This window comes from Nerophis ophidion, linkage group LG29, assembly GCF_033978795.1.
Source record: "Nerophis ophidion isolate RoL-2023_Sa linkage group LG29, RoL_Noph_v1.0, whole genome shotgun sequence".
Classification (NCBI taxonomy): domain Eukaryota; kingdom Metazoa; phylum Chordata; class Actinopteri; order Syngnathiformes; family Syngnathidae; genus Nerophis; species Nerophis ophidion.
The window spans coordinates 10,716,750-10,733,393 of NC_084639.1; the positions used below are offsets into that span (position 1 = coordinate 10,716,750).

The 16,644-nt window shown below is 41.3% G+C and overlaps 1 protein-coding gene across 6 annotated transcripts in view; it reads right to left on the minus strand.

Annotated features, from left to right (window-relative positions):
* LOC133546053 (phospholipid-transporting ATPase IA-like) overlaps window positions 1-16,644 on the minus strand; it is a 441,030-nt gene that overhangs the window by 191,889 nt on the left and 232,497 nt on the right. For all 6 annotated transcript variants that reach the window (XR_009804972.1, XM_061891880.1, XM_061891879.1 and 3 more), the window contains 2 exons: window positions 15,192-15,331; window positions 71-209 (listed from right to left, as the gene is read on the minus strand). Coding sequence is in view for 5 of the 6 variants with exons in the window: in XM_061891880.1 (XP_061747864.1) it covers window positions 71-209; window positions 15,192-15,331 (279 nt within the window). In the remaining variant the exon portion in view is untranslated. The remainder of the gene's footprint in view (window positions 1-70; window positions 210-15,191; window positions 15,332-16,644) is intronic.

Sequence of the window (16,644 nt, forward strand, 5' to 3'; positions counted from 1 at the left end):
TTGATTTACCATTTACACAGCGTGCCAACTTCACTGCTTTTGGGTTTTTGTAACTCACTGGCATCCTTACCAATGTTGATAGCCGTCTCTTGCTTGTCTCCGGTCAGGATCCAGATCTTGATGTCAGCCTTCATCAGAGTCTCTATGGTTTCGGGCACCTTATCTTGGAGCTTGTCCTCGATGGCGGTGGCCCCCAACAACTGCAGGTTCTACAAGAAGAAAAAAGGTATAAGTCAATTAGATCTGATCGGTCCTTGTCGTAGCTTAGGGCTCTTTTTGCCTCCTCTTCTTAGATGTGCTTTTTGGGAGTGTTATTAGGAGAAAAAGGGATCACTCGGATCAGGATTTCAGCCCCCCAGTCAGGGTGGGACCATGGCCAAGCACATAAAGCAAGATGAATTAGTTTTATCAGTGTTGGTGGGTCAAGTTATCCAGGGCATATGGAGGGTCTTTAGCTTTGTAAGCACGCTTATGTAATGACAGTTCAAGAACGCTGAACATTGATCCACTGTTGGTAACGGCATGCAATATTTAACACCTAACTTTGATATGTTTAATCCACATCTGAGGTCCTCTCCAAGGTTTCTCATAGTCAGCATTGTCACTGGCTCTGGATGTGAATTCTCCCTGCCCACTGGGTGTGAGTTTTCCTTGCCCTTTTGTGGGTTCTTCCAAGGATGTTGTAGTCGTAATGATTCGTGCAGTCCTTTGAGACATTTGTGATTTGGGGCTATATAAATAAACATTGATTGATTGATTGATGTTTACATTGTTTGCTATTTTGCAGGATTAGACCAACGGCAATTACAGTCACTACAATTACTCAACTGGTTTTGTAGGAAAATATGGCATTTTTTTAACATGTTCCTGATTTTTTTTGTGAATGACACCTATACAGTCATGGTCAAAAGTTTACATACACTTGCAAAGAACATAATGTCATGGTTGTCTTGAGTTTCCAATCATTTCTACAACTCTTACTTTTTTTGTGATGGAGTGATTGGAGCACATACTTGTTGGTCACAAAACATTCATGAAGTTTGGTTCTTTTATGAAATTATTATGGGTCTACTGGAAATGTGAGCAAATCTGCTGGGTCAAAAGTATACATACAGCAATGTGAATATTTTGCAAGTTTCACTGCAATAAGGCGCTTTTGGTAGCCATTAGAGATGCGCGGATAGGCAATTATATCATCCGCATCCGCATCACCAAAGTCGTCATCCACCCGCCGTCCACCCGAACCAATATTTTATCAGGAACGTACCCGCCCGCTGAAATACATCAGAGGTTGTCCGCCTTTACCACTCACAGAGCTATTTAAACCTGCTTTACAGAGTAATGATGACAATTGGAGCCACTAACGTTCCCGCGACTATCCAATAGCGTTCATCCTGATGTCAAGAATATGGGCGTGCTGTGAAGCCATTACCTTAAACAGCTTCAACAACATGTACGAACCGATTGTTGGTCCGGCAACATGTGTGCGGCTTCCGCAATTACACGTTCAAGATTGAAAGGCATTTTGGGTGACACAGAGTACACTGATGGTTGTGATATAAACAACTTTACCACTTACTAATATGCGCCACGCTGTGAAGCCACACCCAACAAGACTGACAAACACATTTCGGGAGAACATCCTCACAGTAACACAAAATAAACGCAACACAACAAATACCCATAATCCTTTGTATCCGTGATACTTCCTGAATATATTTTACCCCGCCCACCTTACCAACGTGTGCGTGTTGCCGCGGAAACCACACACAACATGATGCTGGACTGACAAGCAGATCGTACATGTTGTAGTAGACGACAAAGCCAATGGCTTCATAGCACGCCCTAATACTTATTATCTGGGTGACTACCGGCAGTCGTTCAGGAGAATAATAGCGTCTCTTATTGTCTTCTTCGCTTTGTGACACTGGTCTTAAATGGCACTTTGAATGGTAAAGGATATCGATCACAGAACCATGCATATCACATATTTCCGGATGGTTCAACCGCCACCTGCCCGAATCTAATTAAAATCTATTTTTTCGTCATGTCAACCGCCTGACCCGCGGTTTATCCGCGGACTCCGCAGATGAGACCGCAAACCACGCATCTCTAGTAGCCATCCACAAGCTTCTGGTTGAATTTTTGACCATTCCTCTTGACAAAATTGGTGGAATTCATCTTAATTTTGGGGTTTTCTTACATGGATTTGTTTCTTCACATGGACAAAGATAAGACCTTCTGGAGGAAAGTTCTGTGGTCAGGTGAAACAAAAATGTAGCTGTTTGGCCAAGATACGCAGCAATATGGAGGAAAAAAAGGTGATGTCAAGACTAGGACTATAGTGTGGATTATTTTCCCGAGGTGCGAAGCGACTGGATCGGACATGGCGTGAAGGTAATGGCATCTTTTAGTTTTAACACTCAAAAGTATAAAGGGTATAAACAAAAACTCGCACAAAGGCAGAACAATGGACATAAAACAAAACTTGCAAACTATGGCATGAATAAAGAAAACTTACCTGAAACGAGAAAAGAGCATGAAAAAGAACAGCATGGATCATCACCATAAATAACAAGGGTGTATAGAGGGTGATGTCGCCAGGCTGACTGCTTGGCAACTACAGGTTTAAATAGTGATGCGGTGATTTACAACAGGTCCAAATGAATCAGGTGCGTGACACGAGGACAGGTGAAAACTAATGGGTTGTCATGGCAACAAAGCAGGGAGTGAAAAAACAGGAATTGACAAAATCCAAAAACCAAACAGAACATAGCCAAACTAAACATGATCACCAGGACATGACAGGTGAGGTCTTTAATCCCAGCAACACAAAGACTACCATCAAGCATGGTGGTGGTGGTATTATGCTCTGGGCCTGTTTTGCAGCCTATGGAACTGGTGCTTTACAGAGAGTAAATGGGACAATGAAAAAGGAGGATTGCCTCCATATTCTTCAGGACAACCTAAAATCATCAGCCCAGAGTTTCGGTTTTGGGCGCAGTTGGGTGTTCCAACAGGACAATGACCCCAAACCCACGTCAAAAGTGGAAAAGGAATGCCTAAATCAGGCTAGAATTAAGGTTTTAGAATGGCCTTCCCAAAGGACAATGCTGAAGAAACAAGTCCATGTCAGAAAAACCAACAAATTTAACTGAACTGCACCACTTTTGGCAAGAAGAGTGGTCAAAAATTAAACCAGAAGCTTGTGGATGGCTAACAAAAGCGCCTTATTGCAGTGAAACTTGCCAGGGGACAAATTCTTCAGGACAACCTATAATCATCAGCCTGGAGGTTAAAGTTAAAGTTCAAGTACCAAAGATTGTCACACACACACACTAGGTGCGGTGAAATTTGTCCTCTGCATTTGACCCATCCCTTTGATCACGCCCTGGGAGGTGAGGGGAGCAGTGAGCAGCAGCGGTGGACTCTCATGGCAATCATTTTTGTTGATTTAACCCCCAATTCCAACCCTTAATGCTGAGTGCCAGGCACTGAGGTAATGGGTCCCATTTTTATAGTCTTTGGTATGACTCGGCCGGGGTTTGAACTCACGACCTACCGATATCAGGGCGGACAATGAGTAGATTGGGTTTTGGTCGCATTTGGGTGTTCCAACAGGACAATGACCCCAAACACACTTCAAAAGTGGCAAAGGAATGGCTAAATCAGGCTACAATTAATGTTTTAGAATGGCCTTCTTAAAGTCCTGACTTAAATGTGTGGACAATGCTGAAGAAACAAGTCCATGTCATAAAAAAACAACAAATTTAGCTGAACTGCACCAATTATGTCAAGAGGAGTGGTCAAAAATTCAACCAGAAGCTTGTGGATGGCTACCAAAAGTGCCTTTGTGCAGTGAAACTTGCCAGGGGACATGTAAGCAAATATTAACATTGCTGCATGTATACTTTTGACCCAGCAGATTTGCTCACATTCATAAAAGAACCAAACTTCATGAATGTTTTTTGTGACCAACAAGTATGTGCTCCAATCACAAAAAAATAAGAGTTGTAGAAATTACAGGAAACTCAAGTGTCAGGACTATGACATGGATTGGTTTTGCTCCTTCGACGGTGAGGGATTACAGGCATGCCAGGCGTGAATTCAGGTACATGATGATAATTTATTAATACACTAAATACAAAAATAATCAAAACAAAGGTCGCTCAGAAGGAGGTATATTACTAGACTACAAAATACAAACAGGAAACAAAAACACTTGCACGATGGCATGAATGAACTATGAACATAAAAAGCAAGATGTCATGACTACAAACAACTAAAATAACACACTTACTGTGACAAAAAAACAGGAGGCAAGAATAGCAAGGTGCGTGGCAGGTGATCGCGGGCATGGAGAATGAGTAGCATATGCAGGCAATGCAATAGCAGGCATGAAGGCAGAAAGCAAATAGCAAAATTCCCAGGACGAGGACAGAAACAAAATGGTATAAATAGCAGCTATGATGATTGGAAACAGGTGCGGGACTGTGGGCTGGGCGTGTCTTGGAGACCAGGTGGAAACTAATGGGCTACTATGGAAACAAACAAAACCAGGAAGTGTAAAACGGGGAAACAAGAGTCCAAAAACAAAACAAACATGATCAGACTTAAAACTGAATTACAGGCATGACATCAAGTCAGCCATGACATTATGTTCTTCACGACTGTGTACAGAAAGTTTTGTACAGCGTGCAATGGTACATCCATCCATTTGCTACTGCTTGTCCCTTTTGGGGTTACGGGGGGTGCTGTATTCGGGCGGAAGGCGGGGTACACCCTGGACAAGTCGCCACCTCATCGCAGGGCCAACACAGCTAGACAGACAATATTCACACTTTAGTGTTACCAATCAACCTATCATAATATTGATAATTGTAATATCCATCCATCCATTTTCTACCGCTTATTCCCTTTCGGGGTCGCGGGCGCCTATCTCAGCTACAATCGGGCGGAAGGCAGGGTACACCCTGGACAAGTCGCCACCTCATCAAAGGGCCAACACAGATAGACAGACAACATTCACACACTAGGGACCATTTAGTGTTGCCAATCAACCTAATTGTAATAATTCTAATAAATACAGACTACAAGATAAACAGCAGTAAATGATATCAGACACTGTACCTTGCAAACACCACATTCCTAAACTTGCTCCTATCGGTACATTGTTGGAGTTCCTTGCTTAAGCCCTTCCATAACTTTACTCCACATACTGATATGATGAATGTTGTCAGTGTTGTGCGGACATAGCTGCAGACGTTTTAAATTACATTTTCCCTGAGGCAGCATTTCTCTCTCTTGTTAAGGAAAAGTTTTCCCTGTACTGTATTATTATTATCATGTGACCATAGTACATATAGACACGAAAATGTGGTTTTCAAGCTATGGAGGAAGGTTGACACGGATTAACTTGGACTTGGAAAACATTGTTTGCTGATCCGCTAGAAACAATTGCAATTTATTGGGTTTACATTCTCAACTTAGGGCAGCACAGTGGGGAAGGGGTTAGTGCAGGGGTCACCAACGTAAGGACCAGATGAGTCGCCCGCTGGCCTGTTCTAAAAATACCTCAAAAAGCAGCACTTACCAGTGAGCTGCCTCTATTTTTTAAATTGTATCTATTTACTAGCAAGCTGGTCTTGCTTTGCTCGACATTTTTAATTCCAAGAGACAAAACTCAAATAGAATTTGAAAATCCAAGAAAATATTTTAAAGACTTGGTCTTCACTTGTTTAAATAAATTTCATTTATTTTTTTACCTTGCTTCTTATAACTTTCAGAAAGACAATTTTAGAGTAAATATACAACCTTAAAAATGATTTTAGGATTTTTAAACACATATACCTTTTAAATTCCTTCCTCTTCTTTCTTGACAATTTGAATCAATGTTCAAGTTTTTTTTTTTAATTATTGTAAAGAATAATAAATATATTTTAATTTAATTCTTCATTTTAGCTTCTGTTTTTTCGACGAATATTTGTGAAATATTTCTTCAAACTTATGATTAAAATTCAAAAAAATTATTTGTCTTTGTTAGAAATATAGCTTGGTCCAATTTGTTATATATTCTAACAAAGTGCAGATTTGATTTTAACCTATTTAAAACATGTCATCAAAATTCTAAAATTAATCTTAATCCGGATAAATTCCTAATGATGTTCCATAAATTATTTTTTTAATTTTTTCAAAAAGATTCGAATTAGTTCATTTTTCTCTTTTTTTTTCGGTTGAATTTTGAATTTTAAAGAGTCGAAATATATTTATAAAAATATTCATCTGTTTCTATATATATTTATTGTGAGAAATCATTAAGATGATCAGTGTTTCCACAAAGATAAATATCCTTAATTATTAATAATAACAGAGTTAAAGGTAAATTGAGCAAATTGGCTATTTCTGGTAATTTCTTTAAGTGTGTATCAAACTGGTAGCCCTTCGCATTAATCAGTACCCAAGAAGTAACTCTTGGTTTCAAAAAGGTTGGTGAATCCTGGGTTAGTTCATGTGCCTCACAATACGAAAGTCCTGAGTTCAATCGCGGGCTCGGGATCTTTCTGTGGTGGTTTCCATGTTCTCCCCGTAAAATGTGTGGGTTCCCTCCGGGTACTCCGGCTTCCTCCCACTTCCAAAGACAAGCACCTGGGGATAGGTTGATTGGCAACACTAAATTGGCCCTAGTGTGTGAATGTTGTCTGTCTATCTGTGTTGGCCCTGCGATGAGGTGGCGACTTGTCCAGGGTGTACACCGCCTTCCGCCCGAATACCGCTGAGATAAGCTCCAGCAACCCCCTCGACCCCGAAAGGGACAAGCGGTAGAAATGGATGGATGGATTTGAATTAGATTGTGATGGAACCGTGGTTATTATTCAATAATACTACGTTAATGTGACGTTTTGCTGGTATCGGGGTGTGGTTGTGTTCTCTCGTGGATGCAAGCGGAATGGATATACCATGAAGGTAAGAATGATGATTTATTTACAACTACAAAAATAGACTAAGAACAAAAAGACTTGCACAAAGGCACTATAGACAAAACCAACAAAACTAGCCTGTGAGCTAGAAGGAACAAAAGACGCTAGCATGTGAGCTAGGGAAATAAAGGAAGGAATAGCGTGGAAGCTACCGAGTTCAAAAAGGTATTTACCATAATGCGGGATAGCGAAGTCACCTGTTGCATCAAAAGCAAATAAGACTGCGAGACTGAACGAACCAAAAGGGCAGGCTTAAATACAGGAGGTAATCAAAAAGCAGGTGCGCGTGAGAAACACAAGGCAGGTGACACAATTACGTAATCAGGCAATGGAACAAAACATGAAGTGCCACCAGGAACTAAGGAAGTCAAATAACAAACAGGATGTGATGTACAACAGAGCAAAACCTGAATATGCCATGATCCGAGCAGCGGATCAAAGGGCCCCTCTTATGATCACAACATTGGTACTAAACTCATCAAATCCAATCAAACTTGATTTATGAAGCGCTTTTTTTTTTTACATAAAAATAATGCAACACAAAGTGCTTTAAGGAGTTAAAAAAAAATACCCTTATCCACCATTCTCTCACATACATGCATGGACACAAATACCAAAAAAACACATATATCCAACTATATGGACCAGACCTGAGCAAACTAAGGCCCGGGGGCCACATGCGGCCCGTTAAGCCATTCAAATAATTGTTTTTAGATCTTTAAGACGGGAAACTGTAGCTGCCATTTTGATGTGCAGTCATGTTTTCTAATGGCCGTAAGTCTTCAACGACACAAAGTATTTCAATGGTTGGAATCTGCGCTTATGGATGATATACCAGTTACTATGGTAATCTAATTAGTTACTATGGTAATCTAATTAGTTACTATGGTCATCTACGTCACAGCAGCTCAGACGAGGCACCAAGCAGTGTGGGCAGGAAGCGTTTCCACAGACGCGGAAGGAGATTTTCACAAAAAAGTTCTAAAACTTAGTGATATATCAGATTGTAGGTGGGTTTATTTTGTACCTTTCGCGTTCAATTTTCACTGTTTCTTACATTTTTGTTGCGTCTCATTTGATTGTAAAATATGTCGATCGAATGGGAGTGTGACGTTCATATTTTGTCAATATTCAGTGTTTTATCGTTCATAGACAAATGTAAAATTCCATTACGTTTTTTAAGGCGGTCTGTCATAAAGTTTTTAGCATTCAATCAGACATTATTGTGAACTTTTGTATTAGTGCCCCTAGACACATTAATTTCTCTAAATGTGGCCCCCCTGAGTTAAAATAATTGCCCAGGCCTGATATGGACAAATGATTGCATGGCTGAGTACAGAGGAGACATGTGAGTAAACACTATCTCAGAAGCCATCTGCACGCCACCAGGACCCTGACACAAAACGCCCCCACAGCCCGGCCGATAACCGCTGATGCAGATGGCTCCCTCTGATTGACGCTGCAAAGTAAAAATAATAAAACCTGTAAAATAGTAGGAGTAGAGAATAAGGATATTATATCAGTTTATTCAGCCTATTGCTTGTATTCCGTCAGGTGATTTCTTCCCAGAAGTGAAAAGCAGTGGTGGTCGACCAAGCCAAGATGGCTGTTGTACACAAGAGGTTTAAATCTTCCTGCAAAAAGCGGATACGAGCAAAAAAATCCAACTATGCAATGGAACAGATCTCTATACTTTATCAAAAATAGATTTGTCGAGTGATATCAGGGATTATACGCCGGTGGCATTCCCAGACATATGGAACTATTGTGTTCCAGACATCATTCTACACCAGAGGTGGGTAGAGTAGCCAGAAATTGTACTCAAGTAAGAGTACTGTTACTTTAGAGATGTATTACTCAAGTAAAAGTAAGGAGTAGTCACCCAAATATTTACTTTAGTAAAAGTAAAAAGTATGTTGTGAAAAAACTACTCAAGTACTGAGTAACTGATGAGTAACCTGTTCCTTTAATGATGACGGTAACAAGTAATGCACAAAAACATAAAAATAGCAATGAACAAATTCAGAGCCAGGAATATCTCTTAAGCAACTAAAACAATAATATATATTAAATTAAATAATATATATTTAGTTTGACACTGTATTGGAAAAAAATTTTAAAATGAAATTTACCTTTTCAAGCTCATTATACTATTGGCTAAGTTGTATATTCATAAATGTAAGTTTCTCAATACCCGACCTGTTTTTTGTGCCTTTAAAAAAGATTTAGAACTCTACATTAAAACACTCTACCTCTAACAACCAAAAAGCTGTGAAAACGCTGATGCTGTGTTCCAAATTTAAATTGTTTACTGAGATTGAGTGAGCCTATGGCTTTGCACTTTGTTTATTTTATATATATATATATTTTTGCATTTTTATTTTATCCCCATCCATCCATTTTCTACCGCTTATTCCCTTTCGGGGTCGCGGGGGGCGCTGGCGCCTATCTCAGCTACAATTGGGCGGAAGGCGGGGTACACCCTGGACAAGTCGCCACCTCATCGCATGGCCAACACAGATAGACAGACAACATTCACACTCACATTCACACACTAGGGCCAATTTAGTGTTGCCAATCAACCTATCCCCAGGTGCATGTCTTTGGAAGTGGGAGGAAGCCGGAGTACCCGGAGGGAACCCACGCATTCACAGGGAGAACATGCAAACTCCACACAGAAAGATCCCGAGGCTGGATTTGAACCCAGGACTGCAGGAACTTCTTATTGTGAGGCAGACGCACTAACCCCTCTGCCACCGTGAAGTGGTATTTTTGCATTTTTATTTTAGTTACTTTGAATTTACAACCCCCTGTCGCTGTTTTGTACGGGTTTTATACTGTTTTTGTACTTACTTTATTATTTTCAACTGTCTGTAAATGTTGAAATTTATAAATAAATGTCTGTTTGATTGGTGAAACACAGTCAAACGTCACCAGTGACTACATTTGATTGGTGAAACGGAGTCAAACGTCACCAGTGACTACATTTGATTGGTGAAACGGAGTCAAACGTCACCAGTGACTACATTTGATTGGTGAAACGGAGTCAAACGTCACCAGTGACTACATTTGATAGATGAAATGGAGTCAAACGTCACCAGTGACTGGATTTGATTGGTGAAACGCAGGCATGTGATAGATCCTACTTTGAAGGTCTGTCTGACAAAACAAACAAAGCGTGCATTAAAACTAATAAAGTGCACTTTTTGTGCATGATGTCATACAAGATATTTCAATAAGTGTCAAATAAAAATGAGCTGCATAATAGGAAATCAAATAGTGTATGTCCTTTGCTATGTGGTAGGTTACTGCAAACGTTATCTCCTCCTGTTGTTGACAAATTTTTTCATACGGTGTTGATCTGGAAATGGTTGCTTCAGCATTTTGTGGGTGTGGGACCGAACGGAGATGTTGACATGCAAAGTAAGCACTCTTCATTCTCTAGCGAGTGACTTTTCACAATTATGCTATAAATTAGTAGTAGGTGCTAAGTTTTGTAGAACACTTTTGCCGCATACTTGTTCAACATCTTCCCGCTTGAAGTCAAACCAACATCAGACGATGGACCCCGTGCTGTTTTTCCTAGGAATTAATTCTTCCTTCATTTGTTGCCAGATTCGCACCTTCTTTCTCTCGTATTACCACTCGCACCACTCCGCTAGCCATACTTGCCAACCCTCATGGATTTTCCAGGAAACTCACGAAATTCAGCGCCTCTCCCGAAAACCTCCCGGGACAAATTTTCTCCCGAAAATCTCCCGAAATTCATAGAATGTAGAATGATCGAGGGCGAGTTCTTGGTTTCTTATCTGGGTTTATTGTTAGGCAGTTTAATTAACGTCCTCCCAGCGCGGTAACAACACACAACAACAGCAGTCACATTTTTGTCTACCGTAAAGCAGTTCGTCTGCCGTAAACAGCAATGTTGTGACACTCATAAACAGGACAATACTGCCATCTACTGTACATGCATATGGTTAGAAAAATAGTGACAGAGAATAGAACAAGGATGGACCATTCAACCCTTAACTCAACAATGAGTAGATGAGTGTTGTGTGTGTGTATATGTGTAAATAAATGAACACTGAAATTAAAATATTTTTTTTGATTATATATATATATATATATATATATATATATATATATATATATATATATATATATATGAAATACTTGACTTGGTGAATTCTAGCTGTAAATATACTCCTCCCCTCTTAACCACGCCCCGCCCAAACCTAGCCCCCTGCCCCATTCCCAACCACGCCCCCCACCTCCCAAAATCGGAGGTCTCAAGGTTGGCAAGTATGCCGCTAGCATCACAGCTAATGTTACCCATGCTGCTACCTTGTTTTATGTCTCTGTGAGGAGAGACAACAAAGAGTGAGAAACGCATGTAGTGTAATGCCCGCAGCTAAAAGCAACTGCATGAGAACGTACACTCGAATATCACGATAGTCATTTTCTATATCGACAAACCCACGATATATCGAGTATACTCGATATACCACCCCGCCCTATTTCATGGTACTCAAAGCGCTTTGACACTATTTCAAGATTCACACATTCACACACTGATGGCGGGAGATGCCATGCAAGTCTCTAGCCACGACCCATCAGGAGCAAGGGTGAAGTGTCTTGCTCAAGGACACAACGGACATGACGAGGTTGGTAGGTGGGGATCGAACCAGGAACCCTCGGGTTGCTTCCACGCCATTTGTGTCCTGTTGTACATTTCCTGACAAAATATTATTGACCCTGACTTTCTAATTCATGTGTGTTTAAAAAGACAATACAAACATTATAGAGATAACAGGGGCGGTATAGCTCGGTTTGTAGAGTGGCCGTGCCAGCAACTTCAGGGTTTCAGGTTCGATCCCCGCTTCTGCCAACCTAGTCACTGTTGTCGTCCTTGGGCAAGACACTTTATCCACCTGCTCCCAGTGCCACCCACACTGGTTTGAAAAATGTAACTTAATGTGGAGAGGCGGAGCCGACGGGCCGACGGCGGGGCAGGGCACGCTGGAGCCCTGCCCAAGATGGTGGCAAGGAGGCGGAGAATGCGGCAGAGCGGAGAGGTGTGGCATGCCGGGAGCGACGCCGCTGCAATTTAATTCAGGTGCGTGGATCGCGCACCGGCAGACAATCAACATATCTCCTCGCAGTGTATAAAAGGGGAGAAAGAGGAAAGATCGGGGCAGAAGGAGTAGGAGAACCTGCTGCAGAACCTGATGAGCGAAAACGACAGAGGTCGAGCTGAAGACAGCGACGACGCGGCCGGCTGAGAGCGAGCAGGAGAGAAGGAGCTGAAAAGCGACCCGATCGTAGACAAACTTGTGTCATTGAAAGAATAAACAAGAGTCAAACCCTGCCCGAAAGAGATGTCCTTCCTGAGTGGTCCATGGAACCCACACAACGACAGCAAGAGTCTGTCAAACTTAGATATTGGGTTTCACTATGTAAAGCGCTTTGAGTCACTAGAGAAAATTGCTACATAAATATAATTAATTTCACTTCACGCAATACTTTTAAGGGAAATACTCAATGAGTAAAGTTTATTAAAAATATATCAAACAAACTGTAAAATCTGCTCCCTTGGTTTAAGTGAGCGCTACTTTTCTCGTCGTCTTTCGTAAAATCTAGCACTCTTCCGCCCTTCTTGATTACCTCTCCAGGAACTCTGAAGAAGCATTTCACTTTTTCGCGATTTAAGAAGCTTCGTTCAGCCAAAAAAACATCACAACCATCAGGCATTTTTCTTCTAGAAAGATAAAGTGGTGCCTAGTACATATTTAATGAGTCGGGTGTGACGTCATTTAAATCCAAGCAATAAAACGATTCAAAGGTGTAAAATAATATCAGATTTGGCTTTTTTGGTTATTTTTTTGTGTGTTGTTCCAATGCAAACAAAAGAAATAAACACGTGAATACCAAAGCAGCTGTAATTTCAACACTTTTCTGGGAGAAATGGTGCATTTTCCGACAGAAATGCAAGGGTGCCAATATTTCTGGCCATGGCTCAAAAAAGTAGTTCCTCGGTGTTAGCGCCTAAAATAACAACATCTATAATACCTGGTAAGCATGCAGGTCGTGACATGTATGAGGAGTGTTGTTGGCGGTTTTTGGGGTTTCGGGGCGCAATAGGAGCCTCATCAGCTTCAGTGTTAGCCACCTGGTGCTTGTTGTGTACTAGGAACTAGAATGTATGTACTAGGAACTAGAATATAAATGATAAATGGGTTGTACTTGTATAGCGCTTTTCTACCTTCAAGGTACTCAAAGCGCTTTGACACTACTTCCACATTTACCCATTCACACACACATTCACACACTGATGGAGGGAGCTGCCATGCAAGGCGCCAACCAGCAGCCATCAGGAGCAAGGGTGAAGTGTCTTGCTCAGGACACAACGGACGTGACGAGGTTGGTACTAGGTGGGATTTGAACCAGGGACCCTCGGGTTGCGCACGGCCACTCTCCCACTGCGCCACGCCGTCCCAATATAGTGCATAAAAAGAGGAAAGCATGTGTTCTTGTCCTGCATTGTGAATGGTGGGCAACATTCAAAAAGGTCCCCTTTAAGGAATGTGTGCAAGTGCTAGATTATGACTCAATGGCGCCCCCCAATGTTTTTTTCCATACACTGTATGATAAATTATTGTACTGCACGTACAGTCGTGGTCAAAAGTTTACATACACTTGTAAAGAACATAATGTCATGGCTGTTTTGATTTTTTTAATGATTTCTACAGCTCTTATTTTTTGTGATAGAGTGATTGGAGCACATACTTGTTGGTCACAAAAACATTCATGAAGTTTGGTTCTTTTATGAATTTATTATGTGTCTACTGAAAACTTGAGAAAATCTGCTGGGTCAAAAGTATACATACAGCAATGTTAATATTTGCTTACATGTAAGCAAATATTAACTTGGCAAGTTTCACTGCAATAAGGTGCTTTTGGTAGCCATCCACAAGCTTCTGGTGGAATTTTTGACCACTCCTCTTGACAAAATTGGTGCAGTTCAGCTAAATGTGTTGTTTTTTCTGACATGGACTTGTTTCTTCAGCATTTTCCACACGTTTAAGTCAGGACTTTGGAAAGGCCATTCTAAAACCTTAATTCTAGCCTGATTTAGCCATTCCTTTACCACTTTTGACATGTGTTTGGGGTCATTGTCCTGTTACAACACCCAACTGCGCCCAAAACCCAAACTCTAGGCTGATGATTTTAGGTTGTCCTGAAGAATTTGGAGGCAATCCTCCTTTTTCATTGTCCCATTTTAAAGCACCAGTTCCATTGGCAGCAAAACAGGCCCAGAGCATAATACTACCACAACCATGTTTGACAGTAGGAATGGTGTTCCTGGGATGAAAGGCCTCACCTTTTCTCCTCCAAACATATTGCTGGGTATTGTGGCCAAACAGCTCCATTTTTGTTTCATCTGACCACAGAACTTTCCTCCAGAAGGTCTTTTGACGTGTGTTTGGGGTCAACACATTTAGCTGAACTGCACCGATTTTGTCAAGAGGAGTGGTCAAAAATTCAACCAGAAGCTTGTGGATGGCCACCAAAAGTGCCTTATTGCAGTGAAACTTGCCAAGGGACATGTAAGCAAATATTAACATTGCTGTATGTATACTTTTGACCCAGCAGATTTGCTCACATTTTCAGTAGACCCATAATAAATTCATAAAAGAACCAAACTTCGTGAATGTTTTTTTGTGACCAACAAGTATGTGCTCCAATCACAAAAAAATAAGAGTTGTAGAAATGATTGGAAACCGAATCAGCCATGACATTATGTTCTTTACAACTGTATTCGACCACGACTGTGCCCACCATTTGGCAACCCAGTGGCACACTTTGCCCACTAAACGTTGTTTATTCTATGACGGCCGACTCGTATTTGTGAGAGTTGGGGGAGGTTGTGGAGTTCAGTGCCAAGTAGGTGATTTACGATCGCGGCTCGCTGTGTTTGACTTGTGCTTCCACAGCGCACACACACACACACACACACACACACACACACACACACACACACACACACACACACACACACACACACACACACACACAACTACCTGTGGGCTACAGCGTCTTTTTTCCTCCAGATGTCTGAGTGTGATTGCATTGGCCTCACATGTCAGTCAGGTGGCGTTTATTCAGTTGAGGCCGGGAACAGAAAACAACGAGGTGTGATTCGAGGGTTCTGACCTTCTCGATGAGCTCGTAGCTCTCCTCCAGCTTGAGGGCTCGGTTCTGCAGGGAGGTGCAGGCTCGGTGGTGCAGCTCCAGCCAGTGCTGGTAGGACGACTCGCTGATGTCCGTCACAGCGAAGCAAAGCGTGCGCAGACCTGCACGAGGACGACACGTTGACCGTCAACACAACTCAATTTCTGGATGAAAGAGTCGACTCTGCCTGATATTATATCATGTTTTATGCTTCTTTTTCATGACTCAAACTTTTATGTGGACCCCTTCTTTTTGCCTCTGCATCAAACACTCTGTTGTTCACTTCTTGACACAGCAAATATACATCCATCCATCCATCCATTTTCTACCGCTTATTCCCTTTCGGGGTCGCGGGGGGCGCTGGCGCCTATCTCAGCTACAATCGGGCGGAAGGCAGGGTACACCCTGGACAAGTCGCCACCTCATCGCAGATATACAATACTAAAATAATAAATTGATAAAAAATGCAAAATAAATGATAATACAAGTTCAATTAAAAGGATTACTACATATTAGGGGTGTAACGGTACACAAAAATTTCGGTTCGGTACGTACCTCGGTTCAGAGGTCACAGGTCGGTTCATTTTCGGTACAGTAAGACAACAAAATATACATTTTTGGATTATTTATTTAACAAATTTGCTAAATCTTCCACCAAAAATATTTTTCTTAGTGGAATATTTGATGTGAAGTAATGGGAACCTTGGATAGGTCACTAATTCAGAATAACATTGATTTTGATTCAATATTATGTTTTGAGCAATGAAAGTTTGAAAGACAAAAAAAAACAGCTTTGTTTTATTAGTCAACGTTGCAACTTTTTCTAAATTACATTTAGCCTTTAAGCTTTTTTATTTCACTTTTGTTTATTTTAATAGTGAAGTGAATTATATTTATATAGCGCTTTTCTCTAGTGACTCAAAGCGCTTTACATAGTGAAACCCAATATCTAAGCTACATTTTAAACCAGTGTGGGTGGCACTGGGAGCTGGTGGGTAAAGTGTCTTGCCCAAGGACACAACGGCAGTAAGTAGGATGGCGGAAGTGGTAATCGAACCTGCAACCCCAAAGTTGCTGGCACGGCCACTCTACCAACTGAGGTATACCTATATATACTATATAAAATAATATTATTTTTAGAATGTGCCGTGGGCCTTTAAAACATTAGCTGTGGGCCGCAAATGGCCTCCGGGGCACACATTTGACACCCCTGCTATAGATAATAAAAAATAAAATCTGATAAATCTATGGGTAAAAAGCAGAGCCTGGCGACGCATGCGCGTTTATCATAACTCTCTCGCTCTCTCTGTCTCCGCCCCTCCCTCACGAATGCTGCTGCGTGCACCACTTTTTGTTTTGTTTTTAACCCCTTCTTTACCCTGAACGTACATTGAAAATACACGCAACTCTAACTTTAAATGCCGGACATTCGAGG